The sequence below is a fragment of the Talpa europaea genome (genome assembly GCF_964194135.1).
Source record: "Talpa europaea genome assembly, chromosome: 7".
NCBI lineage: Eukaryota > Metazoa > Chordata > Mammalia > Eulipotyphla > Talpidae > Talpa > Talpa europaea.
Window position 1 is genome coordinate 116,948,393 of NC_140074.1, and position 22,745 is coordinate 116,971,137.

Sequence of the window (22,745 nt, forward strand, 5' to 3'; positions counted from 1 at the left end):
GTGATCAAACTGTTTAAAGGGATACTGGGAAAGCTGGAAAGTCTGCACTTTTAGAGATCATGAAATTCTGGAGGCCAGAGCTGGAAGGAACCCGCTTTTCTTCATTTACAGTTGTGGAATTGGGCCCTTTGATAAAAAAGGAAGACAATCAACTTGCCTGTCCTAGATGGTTTAATTACCCATAGACATGGTGCCAAACCATATATTCTCTTGGCATTCCTATAAACTCCATTATTCTTAGATTTGTGATTTTGCCTGGAAGTCAACCAATAACCCCCTGAATAATCAGATTCATGGTCCTCTCAGTGGCCTCAGAGAAACCATGTAGATTGGGCAGCAACAGTTGGTGGAAGACCACAGTCCTGTCACTTAACTACTCTGTCTCCGGCATCTTCCCCCATCTTTGGCATCAGCTAACACAGGAAGTGGTAATGCTACTATCTCTAGATTCAGCCAAATCACCATTTCCTGATTCTAATGTTATACAACCACTTTTGAAGCCTCCCCCCCACTTCCCTTCTGCGCAGTTCGATGTTCAAAGCATCCAGGAGGTAAATTAGTGCTCAGCTGAGCAGAGTGGGGCCCACTGCCATTACGGTTCTGCTTAATTTGCTTCTACTCGGGCACATCACTTCTCTAGATGGACCTGTTTTTCCCTTTAAGTTGAGGATTTATAAAGCCCCTTTCAGCTCTGATATTCTGAGCTTCTTTGTTGATATTCCAAAAGGAGAATCTCTGGACTAGCTCCCTTTGTGAAGAAAAATGTATCAGAGAGTCTCAGGAACTTCCTCTTAGCCTGAACCATCCCCCCATCACAGGAGCACTATACTGGGAGAGTGAAAGAAATCAGAGAAGCAGAGTGACTAGTAGCTGAAGTTTGCCAGGGTCACCTGTGAATCGGCAAATGGAATCCAGGACACCAGCATCTAAATGGCCAGAGTGCCTCTTTGCTGAGGCTGAGAGAGCTTCAAAGCGGGAGGCTGTGGGTTCCTTCTCTGACGCTGCCACATTTCTCTCTGAGTCTCCGTTTCCTGTCAGTTTAATGCAAAACTCTAGTCTCTTACTCTGGGTCAGCTCTGGGTTTGCTTCCAACTTGGGTAGAGGTGAGGAAGTCCTGCTAAGGCCTCCCCCTCACAGTCCCCCCACTCTCCACTGAGCACTGTGGCTCAGGGTTAGCAGTCCTGGGGCCTGGCACTGGAGTGGGAGCAACTCATGTCCCCGGGGGTAGGAACCACTGAGAGTGGCAGAATCCTGCCCCTCTCAACCCCCTTCCCTGACCCATTAAGCATTCGGTTACCATCTTCCCCAGGCCTCTCTTCCCTGAGGGTGACCATGTAGAATGACCACCTTAAATGACTTGCCCAAGGTCACACACACTATTGGTGGCAGAGCAGAGATATTTGGCCAAGCTTCTGAGTCCTAGTCTGGCTCTCGTTGGATGATGCCATGACTGCTCCTTGTGTGAGGAGCAGTAGCACTTCCTGAGGATGCTGGGCAGGGGTGCCAGGTATTGATATGGCTGCTGTCCCAATCCCCAGTGACCTTTTATGTCCTGGAGTGTGCAGGAAGCAGCTCTGAGGCAGAGCTCCCATGCAGGGCTGCCCTGGTGAAGATAACAGGTTGTCTGTCAATGTTAGAAGCCCACGTATGGCCCAGACCACAGAGCTTCCACCGGAGGAGAAATTAAACCTGTCTCACATACCAATCCCAGTGCTCTGATTACATTTACAGAGGTCACGGCCTGCATTCTGTCACCATGGAAACCTCTCATGCTGCCAGAGTGTTGTCTCTGTGTGTGTGGTTGATATTTAAAGGCAAAGTCGCAGGCCACATTGCTGAACTATTAGCTGCAGGGGCAATGTCTCTCCTCCACCAGCCTGCGTCCTGGTGCTTCATCCCAGAGATAAGAGGGGAAGAGATGGAGAAAAGGGCCTACTGTCTCTGAGAGGCAGGTCTTTCTAGTAGAGCCAGGTTTGCAGGGAGGAGGTGCTATAATGGCAGATGAGGGGAAACAAAAAGCACCCCAACTTTGTCAGAATTCAAGCATCATCTCCCAGGTGCACACGCCCTGGTGTTGAGTGGAGCTCCTCTCTCTCATCTTCCTTTTCCAACTCATGATATACTTCAGAGAAGCCAGATGGAGCTGGGAAGCCCCCTCCGCCTGGTGGTTTCAATTTTGCACATCTGGTAGCTGTGTGAATTGTGCTGATAACAATACGGTTTATGAAGGATTCCTGCTTCTTCCAAAGACCCCACAGCACTGTCCTGGAAAAAGCTACCAGGGGAGCGACTTATCAGGAGTCCCAGGTGTTAGAAGAGGTAAATAACACCTGATTCAACAGAGAAAGAAAAGAACACAAGTGCTGACTCGGCTTGTGACCATCAATTTTTTCTTTAGTCTCAAGACAATTATTTCCACACCATTGAATGGAGTGAAGATAACACAGGCACCTTAATAGAGGCTGTTTAGAGGAGATTTTAAGCACTGTGAGCATAAAATGAACATGAATATTCTGCAATATGCATCTTACAACTTGTCATTAAGTGGATGGCCCCAATGATGTGATGCAACAGGCTTTGATTGGAATATTGAGTTCTGGAAAGGGAAATTCTGCATCAATAGTCTCACCATGCAGAATATCACACACCACTCAATAAGACATGTCATTGTGTTGATAGTGCATATGATAAAAAGTACAGCAGCAGATAATAATGGCTTGACTCTCCACTAGGCATGTTTCTTTAGGAATGTACAGCCACTTCCTAAAGATTCTCAATGTCCTTGAGGACAGAACATGGTGTATCCTGAAATTACAGCTCCGGAAATTCAGTGACTCTGTCTGCTGTACTTTCTAATCCTCCAAATTATGGGGGCCTCTATATGTTCTCCTTATGTTTTCTTCCTATTTTCCATTTCTTCACGTTTTCATCCAGTTTCTCATTCACTTTTATCTTTTTCTTTCTTCTTTCTCACTTGCCTTATCCCTAGGCCTCCTGTCGTAACCCCCACCCCCTCCTTTCTGTACAGCTTAGCCCTGCTGGCAGTCGTCCAGACTAAAGAGGCGACTGACTCCTGGGATATGATCTGCCTTCTGATTGGTTCTTTCTGGGGTCTGTATTTATAGTGGAAACTTGGTTTCTGCCACAATGAGTGAAAAGAGGAGTTAATATCTCATGCCTTCCAGATGAGTGTTTTCCCCATGTGGTTTGAACACTGCAAGTATTCCAGAATAGATAGGGCAGGAGGAAATCACTGGAGGTGTGCAGGAAGAATCTGCAGGCTGATCATCCCTATTTGTTAGAGCCTGGTGTCCAGGAAGCCAAAGTCAATCTTTCCATCTCTTTAAAGGCAAGTTAGCTTCATAAAGAAGTAAAGCACAGGTCCTTGGAGACCAGTGACACCCACATCTTGGCCAGTCATGCCTCAAATATATCTTTATTTATTTATTTTTATTTTTTTATTATTATTTTTTTTAATAGAGGCATGTTTTTTCTTTATTTGTTTGCTTGCTTGTTTGTTTGTTTTGTTTATACATGCACTGGGTACAGTCAGAAGCGCGGGAGGGTGAGAGAATTCACCAGAGCCAGAGCGGAGAGCAGAGCAGGCAGAAGGACCGAAGTACACTGCTAAGGGGAGCAGCGGGCGGCAGGAGATGTCTGCGCGCCATGTGGGACCCTCCACCGGTGGCCGGGGAGCAGCCGGGGATTGAACCGGCGCCACAGAGGCTGCGGGTAGCTTCGCAACCCAGCGCTCTACCGCTGCGCCACCGGGGAGGCCCTCAAATATATCTTTAGACAGCAAAGAGGATCAAGTGAGAGATTATGGATGGTTTAGAACATATAGTTACTGAGCACTCCCAGGTTCTAGTTGTTGTAGGGAATGCAGAGATGATAATAATAGCTAACATTTATGAAGCATCTATCATGTTACAGGTATTTATAAACATGATATATATCAGCTCTTTAAATCCTTGAAAATATTGTTAGTATTGGCATTCACAGGCAAGGAAATTGAGTCACAGAGAGGACGAGTAGTTTGTCTGCGGTCACTGCAGGCTAGTGGTAGATTTGAACACAAGACCATCTGAATTTAGGGCCATTACACAGCATCTCACTTCTTTGATGGGATCAGGATTATTCTTGGGGATGTATATTCTGGAACTTGGGTGTATGTTGACATGAGATAATGGGAAGATTAGATGCCAGGCACTGAATTGAAAGCCATTTCAATCTCTCTCTTTTTTTTTTTTAGATTTATTTATTTATAGAGCTGGGGTACAGACCAGAGGCACGGGGTGTGAGAGGATCCACCAGATACAGAGCAGGGAACAAAACAGGTAGATTGGTTGAAGTACACTGCTGAGGGGAGCAGCAGGAGAGGTCTGCTTCGCCCTGTGGGTTGCTCCCTTGCCGCCTGGGGATTGAACTCGTGCTTCAGAGGCTGCAGATTGCTTCATAGTGTGGTACTTAGCTTGCGCCACTATGGAGGCCCCAATATCACTTTTTAACAAAGATAATGAGAACCAGGACACTCAGGATGAAAGGAAGGAAAGACTTCAAAGGCCATTGTGAGGAGGTAAGACTGGCGGACTTGGTGAATGTTTAGAATGGGGATGAGAAAGGGTCCAATACGAGTCCTACCTTTTGAGTTTGGATTATCAGTGAGAACAGCAATTCCTTTATAACTGTTACAATTTATTGATCAAGTACTATATAACTCTATACACATTCCATCTTACTTAAGCCTGGTAATTATCCTGTAAGGTAGGGAGCGTGATCTCTAATTTACACCTGAGAAACTGAGACTCATTGAATTTTGTCCAGAGTCTTAAAGCTGATAGGCAACTGGGCCAGAATTACCACCAGGTGTTTTCGACTCATAAACTTATGTCCTTTTCACTGAATGTTGTTGCCATTACAAGGATTAAGGGGAGAGGAAATAGCAAATTAGTGGAACTGTTCAAATATCCAGGTGGAAATGTGGGCCAGAGGCATACTTTAGAAAAGTCATCTGCATGGAGAAATAGGAAGGGGAAAGTTGAATGGTGGGAGAATAAAACCATTAGGGACTCAGCAAGGAGGCAAAGGAGAGGGAGAGAGAAAGAAGAAAGTCAACTGTAAAAGTCTGGTGAATACCCGTGACTGGAACATGAAACAGAGAACCAAAAAGAAGCGGGGAGGGTGGACAGAAAAATAATAGTTAAGGATGGGAAGAGCCAGGAAAGGGCAGTGCCAAGGAAGCTGGGTGCTGGAAGCAAGAGCAGGTGGTCAGTGCCACTCCATGCTGCAGAGAGAGGTTGGTAAAGGCTATCAAATTCTAGAAGGAAAGAGGGCACTGATGCCCTTGAGAGAGTCATGCAATGGTGGAAAAGTAGGCAGGGGGAAGGAGGTGAGATAGGGCGGGGAAAGCTGGCAAGGGTAAGGAAGGAGAGGATGAGATGTGGAGACGGTCTTGAGGGTTGAGGAAGGTTTTATTTTGCTTTTTGAAATGTTAGAGTAGGATGTCAGCAGACAGAGGGAAAGACTAAAGATGGAAAGGATACGAGATTGAAAATCTAAAAGGCAATGGGAGAGGGTGGGATCATGAGGTCTAGTAGCAGAATGGGAGGAGGGTGGGCGGTGCAGCAGTTGAGAGTTGGGCTGTGAAGCTGCCCGCAGCCTCTGCAGCGCCGGTTCAATCCCCGGCTGCCGGTGAGGGTCCCACATGGCGCGCAGATCTCTCCTGCCGCCTGCTGCTCCCCTCAGCAGTGTTTTTCATCAGTCTGCCTGTTCTGTTCCCCGCTCTGGCTCTGGTGAATCTTCTCACCCTCCCGTGCTTCTGACTGTACCCAGTGCTTGTATAAATAAATAAATAAATCTTTAAAAAAAAAAAAAGAATGGGAGGAGGGCTAAGTCAGCCTTTAGAAGAGAAGAAAAGCAAAGCATGAGAGGCAACACCGCTGGCCTCGCCTCACAGTAGTGCTGTCCATGTGCGAAGAGAGCGTGGTTTATGCTGGTAGAAAACACTGCCCAAACTGAAGCCCAAGCATGCCTAGGAAAAGACATCAGAAAGGAAAAGCAGAAAGGTGTTTTTGAAGTCAAGGAAAGACATATTTGCTGGACCTCCAGGCCCTGACATAAGAGGTCATCTATAGGAAAGTTGTTTTTACCCACTTCCTGGCATTGACACAATCAGCCACTGCTGCTGTCGTCTCTCACTCTAGGTGGTGATTCTGCTGGCATTTGTGAATATTGATGATTCTGGTCAGATTACAGCACTACCTTTCACTGTAAATATTCCTTCAAAGCATGTGTGCACGTGTCATGCAGGCCAGAGTTTTCTATCAAATTCCAAATACCGCCCTTTCTCTCATTTTGAATTCCCCTGCCCCAACTCTGAATTCTAACATCTGTAGTAAGGGGAGGGAAAAGAGGCACGAAAAAAGAAAGAATGGCGCCTAGGGAGCTTAAACTTTTACCTTTTGAAATAACAGATGAAACCGAAGGAAGCCAGTTAAGTCGACAAAATTGCTCTCCCTCTATTATTCATCTTTAATCTCCATAATCACCTTTAAAAGAAATGGCTACTCCTTCCCTATAGTTTTTCCAGGGTGTCAAGTCTGCAAATATCTAACCTATAAAATTGGCCTTGGCCCCACCTGCCTCCCTGGCAGATGAACTCTGCGCGTCTCACTCCAGCAGGAGGGTACAGCCTCATCTGGCTACAGCTGACACATTCTGCCCCCCCCCCCTTTGGATTCCCAAGAGAACCAATCAAAGACAGAGAATGTCAGAGTCAGCAACCTCTTCGGTCTTTAGGGCCTCTGCTGGGCTCAGCCGTGCACATGGGGGATGTCTAATGTGGTCCAAGGGACAGGCAAAGGAGATTTAAAAATAAAAAAGAGTGATTGGGAAATATAGGGGAAAAATAATAAAGGGAGTGATAGAAAGATAAGATAAAGAACAAAGAAAGAAATGTTGCTATTTATTTAGATGCGAGTGGGCAACAACGACTACTTCACAGAGTCACTGTGTTATATCTGGGCTTTAATTATCCAACTCGGCATTCAATTCCACAAGCTCTTTGGGTTAGTGCTGGAGAACCAGGATTCTAATGCTAGCACAGCTCCCCCCCCACCCCTGCCGCCCCCCGCAGCATTCCCCCCCCCCAGAGCCCTGTCTGTTCCTTATCTTGAATTTGATCACCTTGAAGATACTTTGTGTTTTAATGGTTCTCCATTCCATTCCAAGCCTGTACCTCATTGAGAATCTGCTTATGGGTGTGTTCCCTGATATGTTGTGTGTGTTAGTTCAGAGAATCTAGTCGTGTTAGCTGGAAGGGAGAACATCAGGAATGTGTGAGTGTGAGTGTGTGTACAAGAGGACACACCCAAGTCCAAGGGTTAGTTAGCTAATTAGTAAAGACAAGGCTTCTGGCAAGGTGTGGAAAGTCCGCATTATCAGGTCACTGAAGTGATGAGCCCAAGAGAGCACCTTGTGTCCATCTCTGCCTTGGGGTGGCACGGGACTTGCTTTCCTGGGCCTGGCAGAACACACAGAGCCTGGTTCCTGGCACCCGCCGGATGCATCCTCTCTCCTCCCACAGTCCTTAATGAAGTGTGCAGCTCTTGTCCTCATTAGGCCTCAGCATCGTCAATAAAAGAGTCAATAAACCCGCTTGATGGGGTTGGGACTGAGGGGCTGAGAGGCAGCGGACACACATCCACAGGGCAGACGTCAGCTCCACCTCGTCGTGACCCAGCAGCCGGGATCAATAACCAACTAGGACTAAAGCCCAAGAGCCGCCCCTGCAGCCTCCTCCCCAGGCCCATTGCACCCAGGGTAGAGCAGTGCCAGCTGCTTCTGCTTTGCTTGCAGTTGTTCCCATGCCGTTCTGGGTGCCAGATGCTTTGTTTCTTCCAGATTGAACCCTTTGGACACCCCATGGATGCATATTTAGTGAGTGCCCACCTGGCATGAGAACATGTAGACGGCATCGCCAGGCAGCCTGGAAGCTGGCCTGGGCGCTGTTTTCTGTGTCTTCTGTCTGCTGACAGTGTGTGAGGGGCCCCCATGGGCCAGCAGTATGTTTTCTGCATGTTGTGTTGTGGACTCCATTCCTGGCTGCTCTGCATCTCTTTAGATACCCTTATCTTATCTAATTACAAGGAATTTCAGATTAATTTCATGGCCTCTGCTCCAAAGGACTTCTTATCTGCAAGGGCCTTGTATTTTTAACCTTGTCATTCTTTTGTTGTTTGCCTTTAAGGGGCAGGCAGCTAAGAAGGGGGGTCCTACAATCTTGCTGGAATTGGGGCTGGGGGAGGGGGAGTAGAGAGAGGCCGACAGACCTGGGATTTGTGTATTCCACTCCATCCCCCTGCCTGTGTGTGGAGACAGCTGGCTGCTCACTTCCATGACAGCCACATGGTATCCAGCCACACAGAACAGGACTAGGGCAGGGACTCATCTGCTGCCAACCTCTCCAGATCTCTTTGATATTTCCGACAGAGCAGTAAAGGACTCTTGACTATCACGTCTTGCCTTGCCTCTCTCCACCTCCTCTAAGACTCCTTGGTGTGGTTTCCATGGCTACTCCCAATCAGATTTGGCTTCCTGCAAAATTGGATTTCAAAGGAGGACAAGGCTTCAAAGGAATTTGTCCATTTAACAGAATGTCATTAGGAGTGAGGCTGACTGCTGAACCAGGGTCCTCAGATGATTAAGGAGGGGCTACGCTCATGTGTGGGGCAGGTTTCTGTCTGCAGTGAGGAACCTTGATGCAACATGACAATGCCGAATTGGAATCTGCCAGTCACCCACTGCACACTACCCAACTCTGCACCTCCTCTAAGACCCAGATGGATGTAGAATATGTACACGGGGAGCTGTTGCTGCTCCCTCGCTGTACAGAAGGTATGACAGGCAGTGAGAGCTGAGAGATGTGCGATTACCTGGGCTTATGGCTCTTTATCAAACAACTCATTAGCTTGTAGCCTATATTAGCATTTGACAAATATCCTTGAAGAAGAGGGGAAGAGTGTCAAGTTTCCTTTCACTGAGGAGGGAGAAGCAAGGCAAGGTGCTGAGGTTACCTATAGGAGGGACTTTGTTTCCCTGGCTGTTTTTAGGATAATTTTAGATTACAACAGAAATGCAACGACAATGCATAAATTCCCATCTATCCTCCCTTGCTCTGGAACACAAGCCATTAGTACTCAAAAATGATTCCAGAGCAGCAACAGTATTATAAAAAGAGCAATGAGTGTCGAAAAAATGCCCCAGCCTGGTACCTGGTACTTGCTCTGGAGCCTGAAGGACTGTTACCTTTCCCAGGGTAAGAAGGAGGAGCAGGAGTCAGATTCCCCAGGTACTCCTGCCCTGCTACCCCTCACCTCCACCCAGTTTCCTGTAACTTTTGGGTACTTCATACGATCTTGAAACCAAGACGCCATTCCTCTTCAGATCACATGGGCCTGCAAAGAAGCCCTGAAACCACTGAACCCCTGAAAGAATCGAGGCCCCGACCTAGGGAGCACACTAGGCCTGGAGGCAGGCACTGCTACCATGAGTCCTTCTGGGCTGTCCCCATATACATGGTTCAGTCATTATTTCCCTTGAAGTTGATGGAAAAACCACTTCACCCACTTGCTCTGTGTCCTCTCTTTCACCACTCCCAACCCTCCCACATAGTCTGTGGGCAGTCTGAGCAGAGACACTCCATGTTTTACAAAGAAGGAAAACCCGCAGAGGTGAAATGAGAGGTTCCAAATCACATACTGTGCTTGGCTCAGGGTAGGCCACTCCCCGCTCAAAATCTGTCAATGGCTCCTCCACGGGCACTCAACAGAGTTCTGACTTTCAAGTCCATTTACAATAGAACTTCAAATTTTCTCGACTAGAATTTCCTTACACTATCCAGTAAAAGAGGATTATTAACTGTTCCTCAAACAGAAGACTTTTCCATCGTTGTTCACTCTGGCCCTTCCACCTGAAAGTGTTCTGCCCCCTTCCAAGTCTGGAGTGTCTGGGTCCATCTTCAACATTACACGCACCACTAAACACACACACATACACAGTTCTCCCCTGTTCTTATATCCATCTCCTTCCCTTGATTGCCCAAGGCACTCTGTACCATCATCATAGCACTTGCTTTATTGTACTTTTAAAAAAGACAAACTCTTTATTTTGAGATAATTGTAGTCATGGAAGTTATGAGAAATAATAGTGATTCTGTCAACCCCTTGCCCAGAGTCCCTCACCAGTAACATCTTGCAATATTAAGGTGCCATACACTTTGTTTTTTGTTTTTTTTTTTAAAGATTTATTTATTTATGCATACAAGAGCTGGGGTACAGGCCAGAGTGCGGGAAGTGAGAGGATTCACCAGAGACAGAGTGGGGAACAGAACAGGCAGATCTACTGAAATAGACTGCTGAGGGGAGCAGTGGGCAAGGCAGGAGAGGTGTGCTGCGCCATGTGGGTTGCTCCCTGGTCAGTTGGGGCTCGAACTCGTGCTGCAGAGGCTGTGGATTGCTTCATAGTGCCTTGCTTTACCCCTTGCGCCACCAGGGAGGCCCAGGTGCCATACACTTTGAATGAGTGGGAGAGGACACTTTCCTGGGTTCTCGTCTTCACTCTCCTGCCTCTATCAGCACTTAGAGGAAAAGGGCTCTGTTCGCCACTCGACAGGGCATTGGGGCCTCCTGTTGCAGCCCTACCGCTGATTACCCAAATGTTGGCGCCTCTATATTATTTATTGGGACTTAGGGTCATTTCCTTTAAACATGGTGGTTTGCCTGAGAGAGCTAACATTTTCTGGGCACGGAGCCGCTCTACTTGGCGGAAACCCATCTCTTCCTCGGCTTCTGCCTCCTGGCGCCCCATTTCGGGCTCTCTCCGTGGTCCCTTGAGGCCAACAATCCCGCGCTCGCGAAGGCGGCCTCCCGCGACCGCTGTTCCTCCGAGCCAGGCCAGGTGTCGGCTCTGGGTGGGGGCCCTGCGCGGGCGGCGTCCTCGCCCCCCAGCCTTCCAGCTCCCAAGCCGGGCGGCAGTGCCGCGCGCGCCCGCGCCCAGGTACCCCCGCCCGCCCGCCCGCCCGGGGCGCGCCCCCCGCCCGGCCCGCGCGCCACTTCCTGAGCGCGCCCCGGGGCGCGGCCCCGCCCTGCGGCGCGGCCCCGCGGCGGCGGCGGTGAGTGAGGCACAGGTGCCTCCCGGCCAGCAGCCGCCTCGGGCCTTCACGGCCTTCTCCCGCCTCAGCCTCGGCCTCTCCAGCGCCCCGCAAATGCAGGCCGCCGCCCTCCCCGAGGAGATCTGTTGGCTCCTGGAAGGTAACGCCGGGCCCAGCCCCAGGCTCCCCCGACCCCTCCGGGCGTCCCTCCAGGGCCGAGCTGAAGGCGCGCGGGAAGGGGACGCTGCAGGGGCGCGCAAGGCCAGGCTTTCTTTTTAGCTCCATCACTCACCACCTTCTGGAACCCTCCATCCTGCAGAACCAGGTGTTCATCCTCCCGCCTCAGAGTCTCTTTCACACCCAGCAGTTCCTCATTTTCTCTTTCCCCCAGGCATCTGCTGCCCTCCACTTAGCTACACGCTTCTAAACTGCTCCAGGCCACGTTCAAGGGTCCCTTTCTCCTCAGATTTCCTCCTGGGTCTGTAGGTTTCCCCTCCTTCGCCAGCCTTGACGTGGTCACCTCTCACAGAAGACCCTCACCTCCCTGCTTAGAGCCTCCTGCCGCTCTCCAGGGCGCAATGGGGGGCTCCTGGGCTCCTGTTGGCCAGGTGTGGCCATTGACCATGAGTGCCAGCACCCAAGGCCCAGTCTCCCTTACCAGCTTGCAGGCCTCCCAGTTTCTGGTCATCCACCCAGAAGGGCCCATGCTGTTACATTTCTTCCTTTTCTAGAAATGTCCCAGTGTGGTGTGTTCACCTACAGTGCCTAAGCCATCCTTCCAGGAGTTAAGGCCACTTACTAACACTTAGTAACACTCAGCACATGCTTCCAGTGCTGGAAAGAGACTTCTTGCTAACGGCCCTATCATCTCCTCCCTTCACTTTTTCTGGTGAAAGTAACTTGCTTTCCTGTAACTGACCTTCCTGGAAGGACAGAGCCTGGAATCTGTGATTGCATAAGGGTCTCAGGAGGAAATTGCTCAGAATTAAGCCTTTTGGCATCCAAGTGACATTTTTGACACATATTTAACAGATGGCCTGCTTTGGGCAGGTCATATTTTTGGCAAGCAGGACTTTTTTCAGTTTCTCTCAATTTAATTGGTTTTATTTCTGCATTATCTTGTTGTCTTGGTATAAATGCCTCCTAATCAAACAGTTGGCGGGGTCTCTTGGGCTCTGTTTGTAGCACTGTTTCCATTCTGGATTGCTCCTATGTTAAAGCTGTCAACTAGGTATTTCTTTTGAGGTGAAGTTTGCAAAATCTATTTTAGTTATGGCCTCAGTAAATCTAAACTTTCAGAGTAGAAAAGTATTTGCAGGGTAAAAGAGGGTGATCTGGGTGTCCCCAATGAAGCAACTTGTAGTTTCCCTCTGTTGGTTAAATATTCTGTAAGAGGGTGTGTCTGGTTTCCAGGAGAGAAGAAAGTGGCCCAAAGTTTAGTTCTGCCCTTGCATTTAAAGATACAAACTGATTCCTTCCTTGATATCTGTCATTTGATGAGAGGAAAAGTAATTTACGAGCTTGTTAAACTATACTTCCGTTTTGTGAGTTGCTTTGGTAGGAAATCCCTTTTTCATTTTCAGAGGCTTGCCGTGAAATCCATTCCTTCAACATTTTTGACGTGCAGTTCTTTATTGTTCAAAACTGACATTTTGGTAAACAACTCATTTCTGCACCTGCCACCTTCCTTTAGCTTAGATTATTTTCTTGTTAGCTGACTGTTTTTAATTGAAGTCTTCAGATCTCCTTCTAAAGCAGAACCTTTGTTTGTTGACAAGTAGAGCAGGGTATGAATGGAGATTAATTGCATGTCACATACTTCTGTATCAAACTTGCTGTGTTTTAACAATCTCTGTTGGTGCTCTGGTGTTTAGAATATAGGGAGGACTCTGAGATTAAATTTTAAGGAGCTTTGTTGGTTCATATATTTCTTTAAAGCCTTTTTTTTTTTAAAGTTTGCAGTTAGTGTCTGAATCTGAAGTAAAGTGGAATTCAATCATTAATTCTATTGAAAAATGTTTGAAGAATTTGTTTTTGAAAGGTTTGTGTAATCATAGCAACATATTGGTTATAGGTTTTGTTTTTTATAGAACAATCTCTGGTATAGTCCTGCCGAATTATTCATTGTGCTACAGATAATTTGTGGATATTAGAAACCCATAATGACTATCAATTTATTGTCTGTTGCTATTTACTTGTCCCCCCCCACACATGCTTTTTCAGGTTAACTGTTGACAATTAGAAAATATGAAGGTCCTGCTCTCTCTATTGTCACTCAGTGGAGGGAGTCACAGGGTGAGAGAGCTGCCACTTTAGTGCTGCCACATGGCCATGGGGTGGAGTTTCCACAGTGAATTACTACTTTCATAAACCAAGGCAAAAACATTTGCACAGTGATTTAGCACTGGCCATCACAGCCATAACTTAAGCATTTATTTATTTATAACTACATGAGCATAAGTGACAGGGGTGTTTTTTTGACGTAATATGTGTGCTTTTCAAAAATAAAATTTGCAAGGCATTGTGAAAGGTTTATGCCAAAATTTTGCATAAGAAGGAAAGGAACAGAAATACTGAAGGTCTAAAATTAACTTTGTTTAAGGATAAAATTTTTAACATTTGAAAATGTTTCATGTGACCCAGAAACTCTACTTCTAGGAATCTGTTGCTGAAATTAAAGGATGTGAAGTACACGCACAATGATCCATTCTAAATGTCCATGAATTGGGAAAGGTGGGGTGATGATGTGAATGAATTATCCATCTCAGGGAATATTTTACAGCCATTAAAAAGGATATGGTGGATCGTATAGATTGGCTTGGAAAGTCCGTGACATTTTTTTAAAGATTTATTTATTTATACATTTAAGAACTGGGGGAACCAGAACAGGTGGATTGATTGAAATACACTGCTGAGGGGAACAGCGGGCAAGTCAGGAGAGTTCTACTGCGCCATGTGGGTTAGCTCCCTGGCCAGGGATCGAACTCGTGATGCAGAGGCTGCCAATAGCTTCATAGGTTGCATCTTAACCCCTTGCGCCACCAGGGAGGCTCCATGACATATTTTTAAGATGAAAGAGCAAAGTGCACAATAAAATATTGTTTGTTTGAAAACAACTACCACCCTCTTATGTTATATATGTTTGTGTAATTGTGTAAGCCTAGGAAGAAGTATATGTTCTATTTGAGATACACACACACACACACACACACACCCCAAACAGTTAACATTAATTTCCTTGGGAGGGGAATAAGAAAGTAGACAAGAAGGTTATTAACTTTATTTCATACATCATGCTTGAATTGTGACAGTGATGACCATGTATTACAGATAGAATCCTGGAGAGGTCAGAGTGCTAAAGGACCATGAACCAGGATAGTAATCATGCTTTTTTCTTTTTAGCTTTGGGTGTATATTGGAAGGTAGAAAGTTTTTTTCAAATGCTTTATTTGATCTTTGGCAGATGTTAAAGCAGTGAGAGGTTCTATTGTAACTCAGGAAACAGCTTCCTCAGATAGACTCTGTCAAGTTCTCTTATAGAAATAGTAACTAGTCTATATCAGCAAATAAGTACATTATAGATAAGTCAAATGAAAGGCGTCTACTGCCTTACTGAAAGAGAAGGAAATATTCAGGTCTGTTTTCAAGTAATCAGGCTTTGTAGAAGTTATCTTTTTGTTTTCATTTTATGATAACCATGCTGAAAACAAAAACAATGGCTGGCAGTTTGCATAATCTTTGTCTCACAGATATAAATGCAATCAGTTTCTTCCTTGTCTTTCTAGCCTTGCTTTTGAAGTCAGAAGCTTAAGAGGCAAGTATGAGGAGATAGAATAAGTACTCTTCGGTTCACAATGAATCCTGTGTGGTGGAAATGAACCAACTGATTTTACCCTAATGGTAGTATCCAACTACCTACTTGGAACCTAACTCCAAATTCCTGCTAGGAATATGGATTAAAGCCAAAATAACATCCACAGCCCCGATGCACTTATGAACAATTGTGCCCTCATGTTGATTGTGATATGCTTATGGTTATTTTTAAACTTCCTTAGAAAGAAGCAATCATTAATCATTTTCTTCCAGATTGTTTTCTAGATTTGTGTTGGTCTATTGAAAATAGAAAAAATCCTTTTCAATATAGTAAAATCCACAACTTTGTGGAACTTCCAAGACTTGCTCTGGATAGCTGGGGATATTCTCTTGAATCGCTCTTTTTTTTTTTTTTAAAGACTTTTTTTTTTTTAAGATTTATTTTTATTTATTTATACAAGCACTGGGTTCAGTCAGAATCGCGGGAGGGTGAGAGAATTCACCAGAGCCAGAGCGGGGAGCAGAGCAGGCAGAAGGACCGAAGCACACTGCTGAGGGGAGCAGCGTGCGGCAGGAGAGGTCTGCGCGCCATGTGGGACCCTCCTCTGGTGGCCGGGGAGCAGTCGGGGATCAAACAGGCGCTGCAGAGGCTGCGGGCAGCTTCGCAACCCAGCACTCAACCGCTGCGCCACCGGGGAGGCCCTTGAATCGCTCTTTTTATTGTAAACATTTGTGATCAATTTTTTCCCCCTAAAGTGCATTAGGAACTTTTCTTCCTGAAGCTACCAGTTCAAAGGCAATTCCTTTGAACACTTTTACCCAGAGTTGTTAAAGTCATTACTATTGTCATCCTTTATGGGCATATATTGAATTGCTTAGGAATATTTGCCATAATTGCCCTGGAATGTTTTATGACTGTCTTTGTCTGCTTTATATTTTTATTTCTATCACTTTTGTCTCCTGTTAGGCCAGGCTACCACTCTGCACTGCTCAGAGTGGTAACCCCAGTGCAGATTATCTGTAACCCCAGTGCAGATTATCTGGGACATCAGATAACCAAGTTTGGAATTAAGATATGTGTAAAAGAAGGTATAAAGGACTCTCTTAAGGAATACAATACCAAAACCTTTAGATGTGGACTTGGTGGCATGTATTTTTGGTTGCTCAGTTATTTTTCCATTTACTTTTTGATACTGGATATTTTCCGGATAGATAAGGTCATCGGTCAATTAAACTCTGAAAGTTGAGATCTGACCATACTATCTCTTGTTTATGTTAAATATTCCTGATTATAAAAGTAATGATGCTCATTGTAGCAAATTTTGAAAACATAATGATATACAGTTGTCCCTAGTTAATAGTTATTAAATTTCTATATATTTCTTTCAATTCTTATTATATGTCCATACTATAAAAGTTGGGACTTATTGTGAATACAGTTATGTATAATGATTTTTCCAGTTACAGTTTTTCATTTTGTTATATGGCTTCCAGAGCATTTTTTTTTTTTGATCATTAATGTTGGGATTTTTTAATTTTCTTTCCAGTGATTTCAAAGTTATATATCCTGGTAGTTTAACGTTTGGTTTAAAAAAAATGAATCATGTCCTTCTGATTAGCAACTGTAAGAATGAAACAGTATCGGACCTCCCCTGGTGGCGCAGCGGTTGAGCGCTGGGTTGCAAGGCTGCCGGCAGCCTCTGCAGTGCCAGTTCGATCCCTGGCCACAGGCGAGGGTCCCACAAAAAAAAAAAAAAAAAAAAAAGAATGAAACAGTATCTTTTGGTTCTTGTGAAATGTGAAATTGTTAATATAATCTGAGATTTTTAGACTCAGTATTATTATGTTTTTATTATATATATTACAAGAATTATTTTTTTGTATTTGTATATTTTAAAACCATACTTATAACATTTTTTTCCTAATATAAAATAATATTTTGGTTCATTGCTTACTTTTTGTACCATGAACTTTTTCATTCTTGAGCTCCTATCTCTTCAATATTCACCGTGCTAATATAGTAGCCACAAGCCACACATACACAATTAACAGAAATTAAATGAAACACATTCAGTTCAAGTGCACACATTTCTTTTCAGCTGCTTTAAAGCCACAGTGGCTACTGTACTGGACAGTGCTCACAGCCCTAGTAGATGATGATCAAGACTCTATAACACTGACATAATTTCTTGGAAAGGGTTCTTTAATAGTTTATTAACTGAGCCTCTGCAGGTCTGAGAATGTGTCTATCTAGTTTCATATAAACTTAGCTGTGGACATGTTTCGGGGGCCACACACTTCCCCTTCCTCCCAACTTCACCTTTAGAAGTTGTCCCAGTATCTTCTGGTCTTCAGTTTTGTGAAGGAGAAGTCTGATGTCAACCTGATGTATTTCTGTTATAACCCAACCCTCCTACCTCCTGCCTGGATGTTTATAGGATATTTTTCTTTGCTGTCAAGAACATCACTAGACAATGTCTAAGTCTTTGGCTTTTTAATAAATTTGCCTGCTTTGTAGTGAACGCTTTTGATCTGTAGTCTCAGATCTTTCTTTAATATAAAAAAGATATGTACTTTTTTATTATCATTGTTTCTGCTCCATCTGCTTTATTCTGTCATACTGGGATTTATATTATATATCATTTGGGCCCCTCATCTACTTTCTACTGCATCTCTGTTGTTATCTCATCTGTTACTGACTTCATTGTGGTTTTAAATTCAGCATTTATTTATTTAAAGAAAATTTCCATGTGTTTTTTCCTCCTTACTCATTGTTTCCTTTTTGTTACATTTATAAAACTCTGGCATATAGATAAAATGACTTTTTAGATGTTGAGAATGTGGTTAGACATTTTCTAAATGTTCCTGTTCTTTATTAATAAATATGATTCAGACAGAGGCATTTACTTTAGCTCTTCAAGATGACTTTTTCATTTTGGAAACTGGTTCAAATCCATACTTTGCTACTTTCTCACTGCCTGCTTCACTTTGACCCTTAGTTTCCATATCTATTAAAGTGGGGATAATAATAGTATCTATCCCATAGAATGTATATGAATTAAATAAAGGAACTACTGTGTGAAAAGAACTTAGAATAGTATCTGGAATGTAATAAACACCATATCAATGTTTGTTTAATAAAATTTTAAAAAATGTTTTCTTTCAAGTACTATTGATTCTCTTTTTGTAGCAGCTTCTACACAGGAAAACTCTGAGACACAGCCTTTCACTTACGTTGATGGTTCATCCTTCCTTCTCTAAATTAGACATGGTTTGTAGGGTTTCTTTCAGGGTCTCCTCCATTTCCTTCCTTCTTAGACCAGAGTCCAGTGATCATTTTTTTTAAAAAACCTTATGGAGGAGAGAGAGGAAGTTAGTTTTACTGCTAACTTAGGAAAGATATGTATTCCTCTCCTTGGGTATAGAAAACTGTATGTGTAATATAATATTTTTTGAAATAATTCTCAGTTAAAAAATGAAAGATTTACTCAGGCCAGTATCCCTTTTTGTTTGCTAATATTTTTTAATTGGTAGAAATTTTTGAGCTTCCTTGTGAGTATAGCCTAGATGTTAGGTATACTGCCCATGCCTTTTGAACTCTAGGCAAGATCTACTTCCCACCGAAACCCAGACTCCTCAAGAGCTAGGTGCTTCTCAAGGAGCAAGCATTCTCCATGTCACCTTTCCTTCCAGGCTTTCACATGTGCTCTCTGTCCTGGGTCATGTAGACCTAGACCCAACTGCAGAGAGTTTGTTACTCAGGGGACTTTTGGCAACACAGAGGCATTTTTTTTTTTTTTTTTTTTTTGGTGTCACAGCTGGCAAGGATGCTGTTGGCATCCAGTGGGCAAAGGTCAGGGATACTGAGAAGCTCCCCACAATGCATAGAAAAGCTTCCTACAACAAAGAAATATCCAGCCCGTCATGTCACCGGCCTAGGGATAGCCTTGCCTGCAATTTTCACGTAAGCCTACCCACATGAAGCCTCTCTGTGAGTGTGGTAAACATCACTGGAGATTCAGGAGGTACAGGGGAGAGAAGAGGAGCTGACAGTGTAGTAATGCAAATGATTTCAATTAGGATGTTAGGCACGTCTATTGCTAAATGTTTCTTTTGCCACCCCAGTCACCAGAGAGTCCCCGATGGCCCTTTACTTGATGTAGTTCCCAGGCTGATGCTTTCTCATTGGCCGTTTCCCCTTTAGCCTACCTGGAACAAACAAAAAAATTTTTTTACTTGCCTAAATTGAAAAGGCAGTTTAGCTGTTTAGTTGTTTATATTCCTACCAACACCCACACACAGAAAAACAAGTTATTTTCCATACAATGACAGTCCTCTCCCTGAGAGAAAGGCCTAGGCTAGCTATTAAGATAACATTTTACCTCCTCATATATATGTAATACTTAAACAATTTTTAATCATCTTAAATGTAGGAAAAATAAGGTAAGTTTCAAGTTTTGCCATCATTTGAGAATCTTAGCATATTGACATAACTATCATAGATATAATTTTTTTCATGTTATAAACCATTACACCCTACAGAAAACCTATAATTTCTGCTACATTTATTCATATTTATTTCCCCTGTGTTTCCAAGTTCATTGCTTGCTTTTCTGGTTTGTCAGTGCTGCATTATACATTGGGTGATTATAACAGATGGCTTTTCAGGTTTAGAGTCTTTGAGTTCCACTGCTTAATTTTACTATCCAGTTTTTATATGGAAGATAGGACAGATGCAAGCTCAGGAACAGAGTGATCTTAGCATCCAGAGAGCAAGTTTTTCTGAAGGCTGATCGTTTTAATAAAATCATTTACGAATTACTCGAATTCTCATGTTGGGTCTCCTAATATTCTTGACATTGTAATAGCAGTATGTTATAGGGAAATAAAGTTTTTATTCATATAATAGGAGATTTACTAAAATGTATCCAGTGGCACATATTTATTGTAATATAAACCAGTGTTGTAGTTGAGTTGGAATTAATTACGGTACTACATATTACAAATGGAGTATAAGAAGTATGCTGGGCTATTTAGCTACAGAAAATATCTCTTAATGATGTTGTAGTAAGCCACCTTAAAAATAATAAAATCCCTTTAATATGATCTTTCCTTTCTGATAATTTTTCCAACTGTTCTTTCCTCCTCCTACTCTCCCCTTTAATCTTTTCTCCTTTCTTTTTTTCCTCAGCACTTTATTAAGGTGTGATCTGCATACATAAAATGCTCATCTTAAGTGTTACCACTGAATGACTTTACCATATGTATACACTTGTGTGACCATCACCAAATTAAGATATAAATGTTTCCATCACCCCAGAAAGTTTCTTTTCTGTCAGTTCTGACAGAACCTCCCCAGAGGTTGTCGCTATTCTGACTTCTATCATCATAGGTCAGTTCTGCAGTTCTGGAAGTTCATGGAGTTGGTATGCTATCTTTTGTGTCTGTCCTCAACATGCTTTTTAGATGGATCCATGGTACTCTGTGTATCATTTTATCCTTTTTACTACGTAGTATTCCACTGTGTGAATATTTCAGTTTGCTTATCCATTCTTCTACTGATGGGTGTTGAACTGCTCAGTTTTTATGAACACAGCTACTGTGAGCTTACTTGTATACTTGTTTTGATAACATAAGCAGTCATCTCTCTTGTATAAATATCTAGAACTGGAATTACTGGGCTATAGGATACATAAATACATGTATGTACATACACATGCACACACATATATACACACACTTCATACCTCTTTTTTCTTTGTTTTTTTTTTCCAATTATGTTTATTAAGGTAATGTTCTTTTACAACATTGTATTTGTTTTAGGGGTTATAGGTTCAAATCTCCACAAACATATGTTACACACCATGTCAACCACCAGAGTCCCAATAATCCTCCACCATGCTCCACTGGACCCCATTTCTCCCCCATTCCACTCTACTCCCCCCCACCCCCACCTTTTCGGTTGCCTCCGTTTTTTCATTCAGATGTCAAGGGTTTGTTATTGGTTTGGCTTTCTCTGACACTTTTTTTTGTTTCTCTGTATTCCATATTTAAGTGAAACCAACTGTATTTGTCTTTCTCCTTCTGATTTATCTCACTTGGTATTATCCTCTCCAATTCTATGTTGTTGCAAATGACAAGAGTTCATTTTTTTAACAGCTGAGTAGTATTCCATTGTGTGTCTACCCCACATCTCCCTAATCTACTCATCTGTCTTAGGGCACTTAGGTTGTTTCCATAACTTGACTACTATAAATAGTGATGCAATAAATGTCCCTTCAAATTAGTGTTTTTGCATTTTTCAAGTAGATACCTAGGAGTGAAATTGCTGGTCATATGGTATATCTGTTTTTAATATCTGAGAAACCTTAGGATAGGCATATATTTAGTTTTATTAGCCACTCCAGTTTTCCAAAGTGATTGGACCTATTTTGCACTCCCACCAGCTGTGTATGAGAATTCCAGTTGCTCCATAGCCACGCCAACACTTGGTATTGCAATCTTTTTTTTTTCCCCAGATATCTGTTGGATGTTATGGTTCTTATATTTTATAATTACAAAAATTACTTATGAATGTATTTTTTGTAGACTATTTGTATGACATAAAAGTAGGTAGATTATTTGATTTTTTTAATCATAGCATACTTTCCCATGTCTGATATTTCAAACTCTATTTAACTATTCTCCTATTGATGGATTTTAGGTTGTTTCCATTCTTTACAGTGCTGTAGAGAACATATCTGTATGTGTATCTTTCTGAACATGTCAGTATTTCTGTAAGATAGATCCCTAGTCTATCAGAAGAAGAGTGTGGAGGTATAAGTCTTATATTTTGGTCTGACCACTAGTTTAGACTTTAAAGTACTCTGTGTTTTAGCTTCCAGTTTTTGTTTTCCCTGGGCAGTGAACATATAGGTATTGTTATTTTTTTCCCTACAGGAATAGGAGAATTAAAAATATAAACACCACACATTTTTTGGGTCATGGGGCAGAAACAATCAGCAGGTTGAAGCAAACCATAACCAGAACATGCTGACAATTTCTCTATTGTATGCTGACAACTCTCTACAAGTCAAAACAAAGCTGGTGGGAATGATTTTAACCTTGCCAACAAGTTTTACCTTTTAACAACAGGCAAAAAAAAAAAAATATGCCTTAAGGATTACAATTAATTACCAGATCAAAAATTTAATGCAAGGTTTAGAACAAGTCTAAACAAACTGAAAGTCCTCCCTCACCACTATGATACTTTTAATTGGTATGAAAATAGACAAGATTTCCATGAAGGCTTCCATTATTAAGATAGGAAAATTTAAACACTCAAGTTTTAGAGGTTTGATTTAGTGAGATATTTGAGAGTGACTGCAGAAATCCTAAAGGTATAATAACTTCAGTGTACCTATGACAAGGAATCTGGAATTATTATTTTTGTTTCTACCAGAAGCTGTTAATGAGACTTTATAGATGCTGAATTAGCAGCCAGGCTGGTTTCTTTTGTAAAATGGGAATATGCCACTGAAAGGGATAGTTGTGACATTCAATCAAATGTATAGGATACCCAGATACCTATAATGAAATGTGGTTTTTTAATGTTTCCAGGTGTGGTTTGCCAGGCATGTTACTAGAAAGCCTGTCTTACTATTAGCAGTTCACTCATGGTTGTCCTGAGGATGAGGCAAACAGACCTTTATCCCCTGCCGCCAGCATCAATCCACAGGGCTCTGGGAGGGGCCCCTGGGAGTCCTTCTCTCCTTCTCTTCTCCTTAATCCCAACAAACCTTTT

At 43.2% G+C, this 22,745-nt stretch overlaps 1 protein-coding gene across 1 annotated transcript in view; it reads left to right on the plus strand.

The window, feature by feature from the left end:
- Nucleotides 1–11,263: 11,263 nt before the first annotated feature.
- The window catches only part of SKAP1 (src kinase associated phosphoprotein 1), a gene marked incomplete at its 5' end in the record, with an annotated part of 258,277 nt that continues 246,795 nt past the window's right edge, over nt 11,264–22,745 (plus strand). The window contains one exon of the mRNA XM_084238905.1: nt 11,264–11,309. Within this exon, the coding sequence (XP_084095031.1) occupies nt 11,264–11,309 (46 nt within the window). The remainder of the gene's footprint in view (nt 11,310–22,745) is intronic.